The 17,588-nt window shown below is 39.5% G+C and overlaps 1 protein-coding gene across 6 annotated transcripts in view; it reads right to left on the reverse strand.

Moving 5' to 3' along the window:
- pdlim5b (PDZ and LIM domain 5b) overlaps window positions 1–13,676 on the reverse strand; it is a 33,868-nt gene extending 20,192 nt beyond the window's left edge. For 5 of the 6 annotated variants that reach the window (XM_046375562.1, XM_046375561.1, XM_046375560.1 and 2 more), the window contains exons 1-2: window positions 13,537–13,676; window positions 8,676–8,781 (exon numbers count right to left, since the gene is read on the reverse strand). In XM_046375562.1, coding sequence (XP_046231518.1) covers window positions 8,676–8,774 — 99 coding nt within the window. In that variant the 5' untranslated portion in view covers window positions 8,775–8,781; window positions 13,537–13,676. Of the gene's footprint in view, window positions 1–8,675; window positions 8,782–13,082; window positions 13,456–13,536 lie in introns of those variants that run through there. The other variant, XM_046375558.1, reaches the window with a different exon arrangement.
- Between the last annotated feature and the right edge of the window lie 3,912 nt (window positions 13,677–17,588).

Raw genomic sequence — 17,588 nt, forward strand, 5'->3', positions numbered from 1 at the left:
GATAGCAGCTGTTTATGTGAACCAGCACTGAGTTTAGACAGATCGACACAAAACAAGATACCCCCTCTCTCCCCACTGCTAAAGAATGCATCCAGGTTAGGTAATTCTAACTCAGCTTTCCCGTAATTTTATAAAGGAGTCAGTGAGACATAAAGAATGTGCCATTGTGTTAACCCTGCAAATAAAATGGGGCACAAGAGTGGGAGGGAGAAAGAGAGAAGGAATGAGGAAGTGACAGTGGCGGTGGCAGTGACCGGCACGTTTTCTCTGGAGGGGCTCGTGTCATTTCCAAGCAAATCAGTAGTGTGAAGTGTAGAGCGCATAGCTGAGGCTGATGTATGCATACCAATGTCGTGGAAACCTATGGTTTAGCCACATGCTAAGAGTTACTCACAGAAGGGCAGGGTAATCAGTACGCGCACGTGAACGCAGCTTCAACTGACTCACCGTCCCCCTCGGTGTGCAGCACAGACTCACACACACACACACACCTTCCGGCACTTAACATGTCTGTGTTGACTCATTTACTTTCAGTAAAACAACTCATTGCTCTCCAACACATTGGTTAATAAAGAGAGGGTAACGTTCTCTTCAGAAATCACTGACATCTTTACAAAATTACAAAATTGAATTAAAGAGTTTGGTTTAGTCCTGCTCTAATTGGAAAGTGTCACGAGATAACTTTTGTTGTGAATTGGCGCTATATAAATAAACTGAATTGAATCTGCTGCCTCTGTTGTGCTCTGCTAGACAGCTCCAGAGGTCAAAGGCAGAAAAAACCCTGCCGAAGAATGGCTGAATGAACACATCCCTGCTGAGATTCTCTCAGTTTTCCTGTGTGTTCCTCTCTGCATGCCTTTTGTGTTTGTGTTTGTTAAGAGAGGAAGAGAGGGTGTGAGAAAGACAAGTTCTCTCCTTGTAGGGATGTGAGAAAAGACAATAGTATACAACTCCATATATGGTAATTCCTCAATCTATTTCAAGACATGAAAAGAGGAGAGGGCTCTAGTCAAATTTGCAGAAGAATGTGAGATTTTTTTGTAGGTGGTAGTGGTTTAATGCTTCACTCTCTGCAGTGAACAGAGAGTACTTTATAATTCCAAGCTTCTTTCGGTCAAACACCGTCTTTCTCACATCGACACAAAACAAATACAAGTTACAGTAAGAATCCCTGGCATCCACAGTCTATAAAAATAAATCAAGAGAGTCTGAAGCACTCGTGACGGAGAGAGCAGATAAGTAATGAACTGGAACTTTGGCTGTGCTGCTTCAGCTCTCTCAAGTGAGCAGGATTGTTTTAGCAACATGTTTTTACCAAATACAATCGACCGCATCACACTATGTCATTTGTGCACTTAATCAAAAAGTGCAAAACACCAGTTACTATTTTAAACCTTCCTAGGTCAAATAGGAAAAGTCATTCAAGGCACTTTCACACAGTATAAATAAATAAAAAAACTGTATAAAAGTTTGATTTAAAGAGTAAAAAGCTTAGTAGAGCTTGGGCTTTGTGTTTGGGATGAGGAGGATGTTTCCAAATGAATGAAGTGTCTTTCCAACTGCGATTACATGAATGGGATTCCAGCCACATAATGGTGTGGCTGCTGTGGTTCTCTCTGCACTGCTGATTTTACTGCTGTGCAGTCACTGGTAATGACTAGTTGCTCCACACTGCATGTAAGTGCCTCTGCTCCTACAAATGTAGCTAACAGAATACAGATTATTGTACAGTAATTGGCAGATCTATCTGAGGGCTTACAGTCAAATGCTGTAGTACACTGGCCATTATGACATTACAGAAAAAAGGCCCTTAATTTGTTGTTGCTACAAATGTCCTTGTGGAAGAACTCCATCAACCCCTCACTATAAAGAGAGGAAAAGAAATTCAAAAGGGACTTTGTACCAGACTAACTACAAAAACACCATAAGTGGAACAAAAGCCTAAAAAAAAAAAAAAAAAAAAAAAAAAAAAAAAACAGCCCAGTGTTTTCATGTGTCTTCAATCCATCTGTTACAAAGCAATAATCAAATACAGTCATAAAAACAAATTTGTGGGGGGCATTCTCGACATTCACTCAGTAATCAAGTTATTCAGAGTTAGGCAATACATTTACAAAAGATTATAATAAAATAAAGGCATCTGTAAGGTTTGGAAAACAGCACAGAGATTCTGTTTAGAGAGAAAGCAACGTTGTTGTTTGTTAAGTAGTTGATGCAGCTACAAAAAATTATAGCCAAAATCAAAATAAAAACTAACACACACACTCTGCTGACACCAAAACTCCTTAGACTGAAATTTGCCACTAAACAGATCAATGCTGCACTTTCAAACATCTGATTTACAGCTGCAGTGTCAAGGCAAACATTTTAAATTTCTCACAAAACTCTTAATGGGAGAAGAAGGAGTTTCTATTTACAGTACACCAAATAAAACCAGAAACAACAACGGTAACGCATTTAAAATGGTACTTTAGCACCAGTGAGATATTAATCATCTCCCATGTTGGTGTAATTTCCTGCCTACAGTGAAATTATGGAGCAAAGAGGAGGGCTGTGATCAGTAAACATCTGAGAAGTCATGTTACAGGAAGCGTCTTGTGGTGAGGACTGAAGGCCTGTCATTTATGTGTAGGACAGACTGGGATAGAGGACCTTATATGGAAAAGACTTGGCCTAATATTATGTCTTCACAAGCACATAAGGCTAAAACACACTGACTTACTCTTACTCTTATGTCATTAGACAGTTGTCTTAGACAAATAACTCAAATTATAGATGGTGTGAGTTTTAAGATACGTTTTTTTAATCACATGAATTCCTGGGTCTGAAACCTGAGTGATGAAAATACTGTCTCTTAACTGAGCAGCTCATCACAAAGTATCGTAAAAGCCGCTTCAAGAGGCTGGACTGTGGTTCCTGCAGGCATTTAACCTGCAAAGCTATTCGAAAAGAAATAGTTTGCCCTGCAGAATCTCCGGGTTGAATCTGTCAAGAGAACATAAGACAGCAAAGTGCACAGAAACCTGCTGGGCTTGCAAAAGAAGTAGCCATAAAGCGCAGTTTGTTCTCAAGAGACGTCTTCCTCTTGCATACTCTTAACACCTTGCACAAACTGATCAAACAGCAAAGAGAAGGAGAAATGAGAAGTACGGCAGCACTTCCTACAGCAGTTGGGAGGGGACCAATCTGTTTTGTTTTTTTTTCCTCCAAGCCAAACATCGCAATTAAGGGCACTTGAACAGAGGTAGACCCGCGGTTGTCATGGTTTGACCCCAGTCTCTTGCTACATCAATCAGGCTGCTGGAAAACACGAGATGCCATGCAGACCTACATACGAGCTCTTAGTGAAATCGCCATGGTGACGCAAACAAAACAGCACAAAGCTTTACCAGCCCGCCACTGAATACTGAATGCTATTTACCCACGTCAGGAAAAGACCCGGTCTGACAAGCACCGTTGAGGCAGATGATATGAAAAGGCTTCTATCCATGGTGGATCTTGAGCCAACAGTGAGTGCTGGTTTCCACTTCAATTCATGATTCATTCAATGCTCCTGCAGGGGTTTAAATTCAGCCAAATAGCATAATGATTGTTAAGTTTCATCTGTTGCTTGGTTGGCAAAAAGTTCTTGCTGTATAACGTATTAACGTCTAGATTGTAACAATAAGACTACAGTTTCACTGTTTTACAAAATTTGCGACATGAACATATTTGTACATGAGTGCAAAGATGATTTTCATATTCAGTAACTATGTTAAATATTAAATGGACTGCATTTTCACTGCACATCAGTCTAGACCAGTGCAAATCATTTTACAATGCTGTTACAACTGCGACTATCAGCGGTGATGACGTCTTAAATCCAACAGACCTTAAAACACAGCAATAAACTCGGCTGTAGTCTAAGCTGCAGCCACGAATACAGACCATGTCCTGTGGCCTATTGTGGCCTCTGAATTTATTAGATTCTTCCTTTAAATATCTTTCACCAAAACAAACAAATAAAAATAGTGTGAGTGCTCTAAATCACATTCAAGTGACGGCTTGGTTATTCTTTATAGCTCTGCCATATTAGATTATTGAGATTGAAAGCAGATGCCCTCAGTACATCTCCAGACAGACACCAGGGAGATCATACTGGGATCAAACACATACTGCACATAACAGTTATCTACTAAACCCATATGCAAACCTGAACACATCTTCAGAGCCCTGCAGAATCACAGATTATTAGATATGCCCTGAGAAGCTGTAAAACACTGGATAAATATAACTGGTTTCTATCAAAGTCCAGCCTTTGTGTAAAAAAAAAAAAAAAAAAAAAAATGCTCGAGAGATTTTTACATGAGAGACAGATAAAGAAATACACTCAAACTATTTGGCAGCTATGCAGCGCAGACCACAAGCTATCTGTCTCAATGATTTTCCGAAATGCCAGGGGAGATTTTCACTGCTCGATTTTATTTGTTCTGGACCCGAGCTGATCCAAAAGTTATGGCTCAGTGTCAGACAGAACGAGTCAGATTGTTCTTTAGGCTGTGAGCTGCACAAAATACAAACTTCTTTCCATATTAATGGTAAATCAAAGACAACAGATTTCCTCTAATGGCAGGGATTTATTACTTGCAGTTCAGCACTTGCTATCATGTACTGTATTAACATTTGACATTCAACATTAACACTTTATTACTATTAGAATAACGCAGCCCAGTTCAGTCAACACCTGCCAATAAGTGCATCTTCTGAGCTGCTGATATTTTAATTATTTTATTCTGAATTAAAATAAATGTTAAGTAGCTTGACATCACTGCCAGTGATCCTAACCATTGCTTTTCAATTCTAACTTGACTGCACTTTTTAAACTAGTGTGCAGAGTGTGTGGAGAGAAAATTCAAGAGCAGCTTAGGACTGTCTTTTAAGTTCTGCGCAGGCTGGATTTTAAGTGTTGTAACATGGTCATTATAAAGAAGAATGGCTGGTGAGTAAAGAACATGTTTCAAGCCAGATCAAAGGGCACAGTGACGGACGCTTCAAACCAAATTAAATTCACAATATGTCCCAAAGGAACAACAGCTGTCTCATTGCTTTCTTATTGGAAAGCCACAAAGCATAGCTCCTGAAGATTGTGGTCCGCTATAATTCCCCCCAAGGATTCAAGCCATTGACAAACACCAACTGAATCATACATTTAATGTCTTCTTACGATACATTTCTAAATTCTCAAGATACTGTTATTTACCATAATGCATATCAGTCATTTGTGTGGAGCTGTCTGGCTCCGATGGATCCTCTTCTCTCATTAAAAGAACGCACTAAGAAAAACGTTTATCCCCCTGATGTTGATGTGGGTTGCCCAGATACGCTAGATCATCACATTTGTCTTCTTTGAAGGTGAAAGCAGCTTCACCATATTAACAAATAACGCCGGTGCAACTAATTTGGAAGCACAGAGCCGACTGCAATCACTTAAATTAGCTTGTACAATGTTTACTCAAAGTGTCACATGCAACTAAAGCAACATTCAAAAGGACACAAAAGATTAGAAGGGGAAGTAGGAGGTCAGTGGGAAAAGAGAGAAATTTTCTCTGTGCCGACCCCAAACCGACCCACAGTAACCAGTCATTAAGTTGGGTGAGGGTTGCTATTACTACGCTAGTACTTCAGCTATAGCTGTGCTAAGCTTTTATTAAATTATACCATTTTTAAAATAATATTAGTCCAATGAATTTACTGTGTGTAAAAAGATTTAATTCACTCCAGTGTTATGTTTTCTCTTTCGACTGGACGTTTTCTACTGTTTCATAAGTCTTTCCTATGTGGGAGCCTGTCAAGAAATGCCCCCAAAAAGAGCTGAAGAACCACAGATGATGTGGACAGAAAGACGCCAGGGGAACAAGGACATAGACCCCGCACACATAGTGTACATAACTGAGCCCTTCCTCCATATGTTATCCTTACAGTATTGGGTGGTCTTGGTTTTAACAATCCAGTTGCATTGTTTAGCTGCATTGCAAGTGTTTAGTCTTAAACACAAAATTTACGTGTTGAGTAAATAAACACACATTAATAACCCGCTCAACCGTTGTTGTTGTTTTCAGACCTTGTCAGAGATATGTTATTTTTGAGGCCATAAATAGTGGTGTTATTATGACTTTTATGACTCAGTGTGAAAGGATATATTCGACTCCTCCTCATACTCTGATTCAGTGTTATTACTTGGCCAAAGCCAACTATTCCTAAAAAAAGACATCAGGATCACAAGCTGCGGTTGTCTTGTAAGACACCAGCCTCATATACTGCACTGTGCTGTAAGTAATCTTTGTATCAGTTACATATGGTAAGCATATGTGAAGTCCTAACATCATTATTCCACGGTAATCTCATCCATCTAAGATAAATAAATATGAGCTTAAATGCAACAGGAACAGATGCATAATCTTTACTGCAAAGTTGGTCTATTTAGCATTGCGGGTCTCTAATGAACCTTAAAATAGGCCTGTGGTCCACGCAATTTTCACTCATCTAATGAAGGAACTGAAGTCATGATTAAACTGTTGGCAGATGTTTCCATGAATGCACCTTCTACTCTTTTAGTTTATATTAGAGATACACTAATAACTGCAGATTACTTACATGGAATACTGACGGATCTGACACAGATTAAATTTAAGAAAGCGTATATGAAAATGCACACCGCTATGTAAAACTTTCAGCGTCACTGCAACATAAAGAGCACGTGTACAGCTTTATTTTGGCCTACTTGACACAATCTGGAAGATACACAGACAAAACAGACACTCATTCTTGCCTCATGGACAATAACAAGAAATCTGAGGCGTTTGTGGTGCCGTTCACTGGTCACGCACTGAGATGAAAAATATGTCGCAGGAATGACACTAACCAACAACGTGATGGAATGAAAGGCTGAGAATTAGAGTCATGTTGCTTGGCTCAGCAGCACTGTGACAAGGTCCAGACCGCTGATGACTCAACACAGGAGGTATTCAACACTTTTATGGTCCATGGAGTAGTAATAATAAAAAAAAACTACACGTTACATGCAGTGGAGTTTTTAACAGATTCAAGGCTTCTGTCAAACTTTTTTTATACATTTTCCAATTTGCCTGTCTTTTATTTAAGCTCTCTAGAGCGGCACAAGTCAAATTAGTAAAGATTCAATGTGAAATTAGGGTCAGTGCACCTTTGTATTTGCAAGTAAGCCCTGTTTTGAGAAGATGTTGGCCCTTTTGTTTTTTCAATGGCCAATGCCAAATCGAAATGACAACAGAGATTAATGGAAATTCGATGCTGACTCCCCACCACCCCCGGTCCTCTCTGGAAATGCTTTCTCTATTTTTATATATTCTTATATATGAAGGTGGTCCAATATCTAACCAAGCCTTCTTTTTGAGATATGATGTTAAGACATGATACTAGCAGCTACATGCCACTATGACAACATAATGTCCCGCATTCCATTACTATCATAGTGACAGGGTCATGAAATAGTCGGAGCACAGCTATGTGAACCTTCTCATACTCCCAGAGTAATTATGTCCTAAAACAGATGGTGATATTTCCCCTTTAGAAAAGTCACTTCTCCTCCCAGTTCACAACTTTCAGGATTCTGTAACCGATCTGGCCGACAACAAATAAACAGAGTCTCTGACCTTGGGACTGAGATTAAAATTACATAACAGGAAGCAGCAGGAACTGAATAACACTGCTCATTCTCCAGCAGGCAGAGTTGTTGTCAAAGCAGAGACTACCCTAGCAGAGAATAAGCTTCCTGCTTGTAATCCTTTTTGACAAGAGGCTATGTTAGTATAATTGAGATGCTTCAGATCCCCTTGTGATGAAAGACTGCTACTTAAAAGACCAACAGTAAGCTGAGCTGCAGACTTCTTTTAATTTGGGCAATAATCAAAGCGTTTTGCACAGAGGGCCTTTACAGCACGAACATAAACAGTGTGACTATGTATAAACTGAGGCAGGACGAGTCTCATAAACAGGCCTGCGTTTCAAACCAGCAGCCTTTCTCCCGGCTGAGGGCTCAACAGAACCTGGTCAGTCAAAGCCAAATCCCTTTTTGAGTTTATATGGCCCAAAGTCCCAAATAGTTATTACAGAACCACTGCGGCTTTCTAAAGTTTCAGCCTGATGGGCCATTTAAGGACAGGTCCTGATGCTTCCAGTGCAGATCCAGTCCCCTGTGCTTCGCATCAGGACTGACGCCAGGGAGAAAGGCCAGAACACTTAGCACTATCCTTCATCTGATTGACCAAAATGACAGCAGCCGTTAACAGCTATCAGCTTAATCCTCCAAATATATCCTGAAAGGTCCTCAGAGGAATTCGAGGGTGTTTTTTTTATTTTTTTTTTTTAAATTGGCGGATGTTGTGGTTATAGTTGAGTTATGTAATATTATTATGACAATAGTCACAGCCTTGACAGAAGTCTGAGTGATAAAGGCCATGAACTGTTAGAGAGGGTGTCTAAATCCAGTAACGAGTGTCACGCGGAAAATGAATGGCACATGCACTTTCATCACTGACAAGGCAAACATAGGCAGCATAGTGAGCATGAGCAGCATTCCTCAGAGGTGACTGTCATGGAGTGAAGGGTACAAAAGCAGCGTGCATGTGTGTATGTGTGTGTGTGTGTGTTCCACTCACCCGTGAGATAGTGAGGGGCAAACAGAAGTCCTTCCCTCCTTGCAGTCTGAAGCCCCACGGGGCAGGACCAGCCAGGGAGACACTGTAGCTGCTGCTCATGATTCACCTAGAGACAGAAGAACATATATGTTACACTCGATTGTGCATGAAGCTCGTATTAACGGGGAAATCAACCAACTGGTGAGAGACAAAAGAGAGGCCAAGGAGAAGAGGAGGAGAATAGCAGGAAAAACAGGATGTAAACAAACAGTGTATCATGTGCAGTAATATACAATTGGTGCACAGCCAGCAAGTAGCATTTAGAAAAGATTACTGTTTTCAAGGTAGAGCACTGTAAACTGCAAATTAAGCCCAACCCAAACAGAAGCATTTCCTCTGATGAGTCTAAAGGTGCCATCGCTTGTTTTCCATCGCTGTGCGCTATGAAAAAGTCAAGTCTTCTGAAAACCAAAAGAACACGTCACGGTCTTATGGCTCACTTTAACTTTATCACATTGAAGCTATCGAATGTCAAGCACATCAGTCTGTTAATAGTCCGCTTCTGAAGCTCCTAGCTCTCTGTTGATAGCTTTAAAGCAGGTCCCAGGTCCTCAGCAATGAAATTTACAACGGGGTTAATACAGAGTCTGTAATATATCATGTATAGTATGTCCCCTGAAGTGCTAGTAGACAGATACACTGGACAGGCAAACAAAGAAGTGAGAGTTAACCTATGATGTGCAGTGCAGGATGTATTATGCTACAGGAAGTCAAACACAATGTGAACCCTCAAAATGGTTTAACCCATTATTGTGTGTTTATTTTCCAAACAAAAAGCATTCCCCTATTTTCATCAGATATTTTGGACTTTTTGGGGAGAAACATTTTTGTAGCAAATGGGGAGTGCAACAAGCAGTAAGTAAGCAACAGTTCTTTGTTTACCGTTAAAAAAATCTCAGTGCCCTTCCTGTGAACCCACTGCTTGTGAACAATATGTTCTGACAGAGATACCCAGACTGACACAAACTATATTCTTGTAAAACTGAAAATAATATAAAAATAGAAAATAGAAAAGAGACTGGACAGTCTTGTCTTATACATGGTGTAGCGAACAGGTCGGCAGCTCTGTCATCCTTAATACTTATTACTCACGTTTAAAAGTGGTCATAAAGATCTGGCTAAAAGCCCTGTTAATCCCTGATAAGTAACGTGGTGAGTATTGACCTCTCCTCAGGCAACAGTGATGCTGCCGGGCCTGCACAGGGACAGAGTAAAAGAGAGACACACCCTGCATGGTTGGAAACTTTTCATTGGAGGTCGGGTTCAGCCTATCATTTCCATAAGTGTCACACATCTCAGTGGCACCATCATCTTAAATGACCTTATGGATGGATACAAACACCATATCCTGAATATACATGTGTGCATTCAAATTAAATGGACAGTTCCAAAAGTGAGACACAGAAAAGACTGTTTGGTGTGGTTAAATATTTCATGCACTATTGAGTTTCACTGGTTTAAGCTCTGCCTGTCATGCATTCCTTTTGCCCTGAAAAACTGAAGCTGCAAGCCATTTATTGGAAGCGAGACTGAGGTTAAGTGCAGTCACATGTTACAATTTAGTGCATTATTAAATTTATTAGGCTGGTGAAAGAGGAAATTGGTGTACCATATTTGCACGATGCGATTTACTTTCTGGTCTGGTACGAGTACTGAGCTAATAGGCTGTAGGGGATCCATCTGTGTGAACAGGTTCAGAGAAAACCCTCAGATCATGTGGAAATGTATCACCTTTTGCCCTGCCCAAGAGGAAGAGTTAATGTTGACATGAAAACATTACTTCAAAGGTTAACTCACGAGCATTATAAGTGGTTATCGCTAGCGGTTATCATTAGAGAACAACTGAGAACCAAAGAAGCGAAGATTTATTCTGATGTAGTGAACTAAAGGTCTGTGTTTCTGCTGAACAAATTGGAAAAGGAAACTGGGGGCGAATAAAGGGATTTGAATTTTAAGTTTTAAAATGTAATGCTGATGGCAGACATTTGAATATCTGTTCTTTTATTCCTGGATTTGATGAAAAGGATTGCACTTTTGCACAGTGCATAATCTATGGCTGGTAAGCAATGTGTGAATGTGACTTCTTCAACTAAGCAAATAAATGTTTCGTTGCTTTCCTTAAAAAAAAAAAAGTAAGGAAAAATGAAGAAATATTCACAGTGCAGGGGAAAACATACTTCTTTCATGAGTATTTCACGAATAATAACGCCTTGTCATCCCAGAGGCAAGTCATTTTGCGGTTGTAAGTCATGCTGTCGTCACAAATTCCCTCAGGGACACAAAACCACCTGCTACAACCCGTCACCTGGTCAGACGTAAGAGACGCACGTCAGATCAGAGGGTTGGCCTACAAGCTGTCTCACCGCCACGGCCGGAGGGGAAGAGGCGGTAGAGGAGCCAAATAAAGGGTGTGGGGAGGTGCAGGGAGAAGAAACAGAATCACGTGTGAAAGTGATGAGGGAGGAGATGAACACCTGGAAAGCACGTAGCTCCGCTATTTATACGACACACTTTGACAATCAGACTAACATACCGGTCCCCAAACACAAATACCCGCATGCACGCATCCAGAATATTCAAGTCTATAATAAGACAGCAACCGATTGAAGACAGCTGTCTCCCTCTTCAAGGTGACCTGGCCTTGAGGTGAGACAAGAAGCTCATTTTTAGGGAAAATTACAAAGCTTAACACTGAAACTCATCCAACCGCAGCATAATTTGTGACACATCCCTGCATAAATAGCTGTTAACAACAGATTAAGAACACATTTAATGTTTGCCATTTTATTATCTTATTTTTTTAAGCCCAAATAAGTTTCTCATTCTTTACTGTAATCCAATGCAGCTAAACCAACAATGTCAATAAACCAGCGGATGTCCTAATCTCTAAAGGAAGTTGGTGACATCTTTCACAATTTGGTTGCCATTTCAGACAAACATTTCATTTTCTGGGGTGTGACACAAGACACAGTGGACCTACACACTGTAAGTTTTATGCAAAGACCTTTGAGCCAAAAGTAATTTCTTGAGGAATATCCCCTGAGGAATACACAGCATTGCATAGCCCTGTTTCAACAATTCCCACAGTGGATTTTTCAAGTATTAGCTTTCACAGCCAACTGGGATATCTCAGTAAAGGTACATTAAATACTGATGCTGAAACTCCCATCACAGGCACAATCACGCTTGGCCCTCATATCATTTTTTGTTTCCTAATATGGACAGAACAAACATTAGGCACATCTCAAGTCCCTGCTTGTTTTGCAATCTCTAATGATATCATGCATAGACATGAGCAGACACACCTTTCAGTGTTCTCAAACAGAGAAAAACTGGTGCTGTACTGAGCTCTGCACCAGTATTTTATCAGCAGCACCCGCATCAACCCGTCTGGGAGCGAGTTTGAGTATAATTCTGTTTATTTTCCACCTTATCTGAGTACCTGTCATGCTGGCACTTTATTTCAGCACTTTCACACCAAAAACAAGATTAAAACATCCATCCATTAAAAAATCCTTTCAGCACAGCGCAAATGGGACCCGCAGCTGACTTAACTATCTACAGTCTCAGACTTTTAGACATTTATATGCTCTTGTAGCGCATGTTATTTTAACTTGCTCAGTCTAATTAGTAATTACTCTATCCAAATAGTCTGATACTGAATTTAAATATTATTGAATTTGTAGTAAATGAGACCTGCAAATTGGGAACATGCAAGATTTGTGTGTGTGTGTGTGCAAAGATTAGAATCTGTGGGTAACTTTAAGAAAAACATTCTTTAAAAATTAAAACTCCCCACACAGTAGAAAAGCTTCCCAATAATAAATCAAGCACAGGTGAACGGAGATGAACATGAGTGCCATTCAGCCTGACCTCCATGGCCTTTCCGCTGCATGTGTCAAACTACAACAGAGTCAAGCCATGTTTCTGTAAAGTGATCTTTACACACTAGGAAGTAAATGCCTCTGAGTTACGATGAACATGCTGTCGAGTGTATGAGCTGCCCCTTCAGAGTTTCAGACGTCAGCCTCATTTCACAATGCCTAACAAGTTCCTGGTGACATCATTGCAGGACATGATTCACAGAGTGGAGCATGTTTGCACAATGTACTCCTGTAGCTCACTGGTGAGCATATGATCTGTCAATGCCAAAACGATATATAATGTGAATAAATGACAAACAAATGTGCATTATTTGTGAGACTACATCAGTTTCCAGCCTTGAGAAACTGTTCAAACACGTTATTGAACATCCTTGGCCTGGCAGGTGTCAGTGGGACACTTTTCTAAAGCAAGTTATCCTCCGTGCTCTTGAAACACGTTCAGTGTATCAAAATTTCTAATTTTACTTATTTTAAAGAGACTTACCTTAAGTCTTGAGCATAAAATAAAACTTAACTTCCAGGGATAATATTCTAACAATGTTTTAGCCTCAGCTCATGGGACAAAGTGATAATAGCGCAGGTCGTGTTTACTTTGATGGACGCTCAGTAACGTCGTAAAATCCAGCGCTGTTATTTTTTTTTCTCTCGGAAACTGAACTTTATTTGGTTGCCACAGAGGGTGTGACATAAAACACATGTCTGACATTATTTCAGCGCGTTCCTGATGGCTTGTTACTGCCTAAAAGCCAAGGCAATAAAACAAACGTGTAACTCTGTAACTCTTTTTTTCTTTCTTTAATAAAGATATAAGTAGCTACATATTTCCATGTGCATATGTTCTTTTGATTGCACCTCTCTGACAGGCACAGGAAGCAGTAAAAAGATTTCCATTTCTCAGTATATGAAAGACTTATTCAGATGTACGGTGCAGTACTCACCTTGAGGAGCCGGGTCTGGTGTTGAGAGAGAAGCGTGACTTTAGCCCGTCTGTTCTCAGTTTCGAAGTCAACTGGACTGAGCGGAATTGAAACTTCCGCATATAAGCCAGCCCCATCTGGCTGCCGGTAGGAGGGCTCACAGCAGTGTGTGTGTGTGTGTGTGTGTGTGTGTCTGTGAGTGTGTGTGTGAGGTTGATGACTGAAGCCAGCACAACAACAGCAAGCATAGACATGCCACACGAGTGAAACAATACAGGTGAGTTGTCTATAGTGTAGTTGAGGTGACCGCAGCTGGAGCAGCTATGGGGCCAAATCAAAGCCAGAACCCCCTGAGGCAAAAGAAGAGACCTGACCAACCACAAAATCACTACCTAAACCCTCCCAGGTGCTGGCGAATATGGCTTCGCTGCATTTCATCTTGACTTCAGTTTCTTCATCAGTTTCATTACATATAGTGCAACATACATAAATTATTTTTATCCAGGTGTTTTAGGATTTCAGCACACAATCAAGAGGGTTTTTAACCTTCCCTTTGCATTTTAAAACACTGATTACAGTTAGTGTGACAGTGAAGCAGGTTTCAGTGTGGGACCGGGTTTTAATGACGTGGTGTTGGTATGCCCTCTAGTGGTCAGCAAAGAAAATACACACTTCACTGCTTCTGCGTGTAGTGCATTTAAGGCCACTGTGCAATCTCTGGTTTGGGGGCAGGGAGTGGTGTGTTAATGCAGCCCTCCTTCACAAGTGAGCAGGTTATTCATACCTGACAATTTGTCACTCATCCTGTTGTCATCTAGCCTCAGGCTGAAGTTTTAACAGCTAAACTCTGCTAAACTCTGGTTAACAACTAAACTCTGGTCATAACATACAGTCACTACAGACTTTATATAGTTTTACTCACTCACCTTACATTCTGCTGGTACCTTACACTCTACCTCTACTTTATTTTGCACTACATTACACTGTTTACTGTTGTATATATACTTTTTATATTGCCTTGTGTATATATTTCACATATGCCACTTTTTATTTTGCTGTTTTTAACATTTTGTGTAGCTTTTTGTGTGTATTGCTGCTGCTGCACTGCAGTTTCCCAGCCTGGGATAAATAAAGTATATCTATCTATCTATCTATCTATCTATCTATCTATCTATCTATCTATCTATCTATCTATCTATCTATCTATCTATCTATCTATCTATTTTCATAAAGCCAAGTCCAGGCAACAAAGATGAAAACTGACTGAGAAGTGAGAGCTCTGACCAGTTTGAGTTTTAATACAAACTAAAAATAATATTCATAGTCAGTGATGGTAGCTGTTTACTACACTACTGGTTTCACTTTTTTTTTCTGACATTTCACAGACAAGACAATTGTTTATCAAGAAAGTTATTTGCAGATTAATTGATATGAATAATAGTTGTAGCCGTGTTTGTTTTGTTTCCAAAGTTTCTTTTTGTCTGCTATGCTGTTAAAGGTTGGGAAAGGAAATAAGAAAAATGAATACATTTGTCTGTTGTATGGGTCCATCTATGTGATAACATGTTTGCTCCATGTACATAAAGGTAAAATAGTATGCATGCTTAACAGGCAGAAAAAGATCTTCAGTTTCAAACAGCACAGTTAGGAATATGTGTGCCAAGTGTCAGCAATGTACAGTATTTTGTTAACATTTTAATCACAGTGCTGTCTCACACTATTTCAGAGGACAACATCTTAGTCACTGTACTCCTATTTGTCCTGTTACTAATTTATTACTTAATAAAAGGAATATTACTTTGACACTGTTGTAAAGTGAAAAAGGAAACCGCAGGCATTCCAGCTCTCTGATGTGCAATGTTTCCTTTTGTTATCCATTAAACATACATTGACCTATTTTAAATATCAAAAGCCATGGCCTGTTTTACAGATTACTGTTGTATTCATTCTGCTGCAGGTCATGTCAATATATGGTTATGAACCAATGAGAAGCCCTGCAGCATATAATCCCCCTGCTTTGGACCACTGAAGTGTACTAGTCTTTTATGTAAGGCTGTGGAACATACCTTTAGATCTTCTTTACATAACTGGATAAGCAAAGCGCTCAGGAAGTCCTGGAATTAAAGTTCAAAGGCTGTTAAAAAGGGGAGCTTTATGGGTGTTTGAATTTGAAGGAAGAACACACTCTAGGTAAATGAACTCAACATATGAAGCAACTACACCATGTGATTGCATGAGTATTAGTGAAAATGAAAAAGGATGCATATTGTAATGTAAGAGCCCCGTCTGTGGCAGAGTCATACGTTCAACAGATCTATATTATTAACAGGCACTGGTCATCCCGCTGGCTCAGATGGTCAGAACACATGTATTGTATGTCCTAGTTTTAAATCCAGCGCAGGACATCTGTTCGAGGTCATCCCCTTCACTTCCTATAACTGTATTTGTTCAGCAGGCTGTCACATATGTTAAATAATTTGTAGTAATATCAGAAGGCCACACTGTCAATACAGGTGCTTTAATGTATTTAAGTTGCTGATTGTGGTGTTGGTGTTGTGACAGTACAAAACACCACTGGCAAAATGAGAACAGTGTATTAAAAAAGATACTGATTTTATTGCTACAGCAAATTATGAACACACATTTCTCAAAAAATCACATTGACTTTTATGTTCCTTGGTGTGGTAAGATCATAAGAAGATGCACATACAGTTTACACAAGTTCAAGTTCTGAGAAGAATTTGCAAGCTCTGAGAAAAGATATGTTTTTAGAACCAAATAGAAATTTTATTTCCCACAACAAATGAGTCATTATTTTGCTTAAAAATCATCATCATAATAATAACAACACAACTAAGGAAAACAAATTCTGAATATTTCCAAAACAAAGGAAAAGGTGCAAAGTTTCAGTGACTACAGCTGTGCCAATACTGCTCCTGAGAACATGCAGGGTTGTTCCTGCTAAATTATATTCCATAGTCATGTTTTCAGAGTGACTTATGATGGTCTGTGATGCATCAGGTTGTCAAGTGTCTTTATGACCTGCGGCCAAATACATAATGTGCATCCAAAGTAGCTGCTGTGAATGTCTTGAGTTGTTACACATACCCACTAAAATGCCTGAACTGATGATACAGCACATAATGTCTACAGCTCACAAAGCATGCTAAACACGGTCATACGGCATCGTACACACATGATAATGATTTCTATAATCATTAATATATATATATATATATATATAATAACCAAATCTGCTCGTTGGTCATTTAAAGGTAAATATAAGGCTTTCAATGCAACCATTCATACCACTGGAGCACCAGCATCTCACATAAAGTGGCATCTGAACACACCCTGCTCACAAATCTCAGATCAATCTGTAACATTGGGCAGCGCTGACCAAACATGAGATTCTGTTGCTGCAGAGCTTATTTCTCATTTATACAATTTCCATTACATTTTTAATGTAGTGTTAACCGAATTATAAGAAACTTTCTTACCAACAGACAGACAGGGACTCATGTACATCACTATGCACATGTGGCCAGACTGAACACCAAAACAACAGAGAATCTCAGATTGTTTACTGCCATATTGATGTTCAAAGTTTCATATATTTAACCTTTAAATGAGCTAAACTGGTAGTTAACCGTAGTTACAAAGACAAACAAATGAAATCCACTTCCTTACAAAAACATATGAGAAACATTCCAAATAAAGACAATCTTTGGTCTCTTTACAACATATTGATCACAAATATGATTGGTATTTAACTAACTGTTCTTTGTTTGCATTTGATTCTTTTTCTTTCTTGTTTTTTTTTTTTTTTTTACGAAATTTTGAACTCTATGATACTGAGAACAAAAACAATTCTAACATCATTTTGTGTGTGTCAGGATTATTAGTCTTTCCACAATAACAGCTGAAACTGAGCTTTACCAGCTGCTTGATGATATCATATGTAACGCTTCTGGATTAAAATGTCTTTAAAAACAACTAGACCTTTGTTAAGGGTGACCAGGTGTCCTGAAAAATTCAGGACAGTCCCAAATTATGAGTATTATTTATGCTCG

The sequence above is a fragment of the Scatophagus argus genome, chromosome 20 (assembly GCF_020382885.2).
Source record: "Scatophagus argus isolate fScaArg1 chromosome 20, fScaArg1.pri, whole genome shotgun sequence".
NCBI lineage: Eukaryota > Metazoa > Chordata > Actinopteri > Scatophagidae > Scatophagus > Scatophagus argus.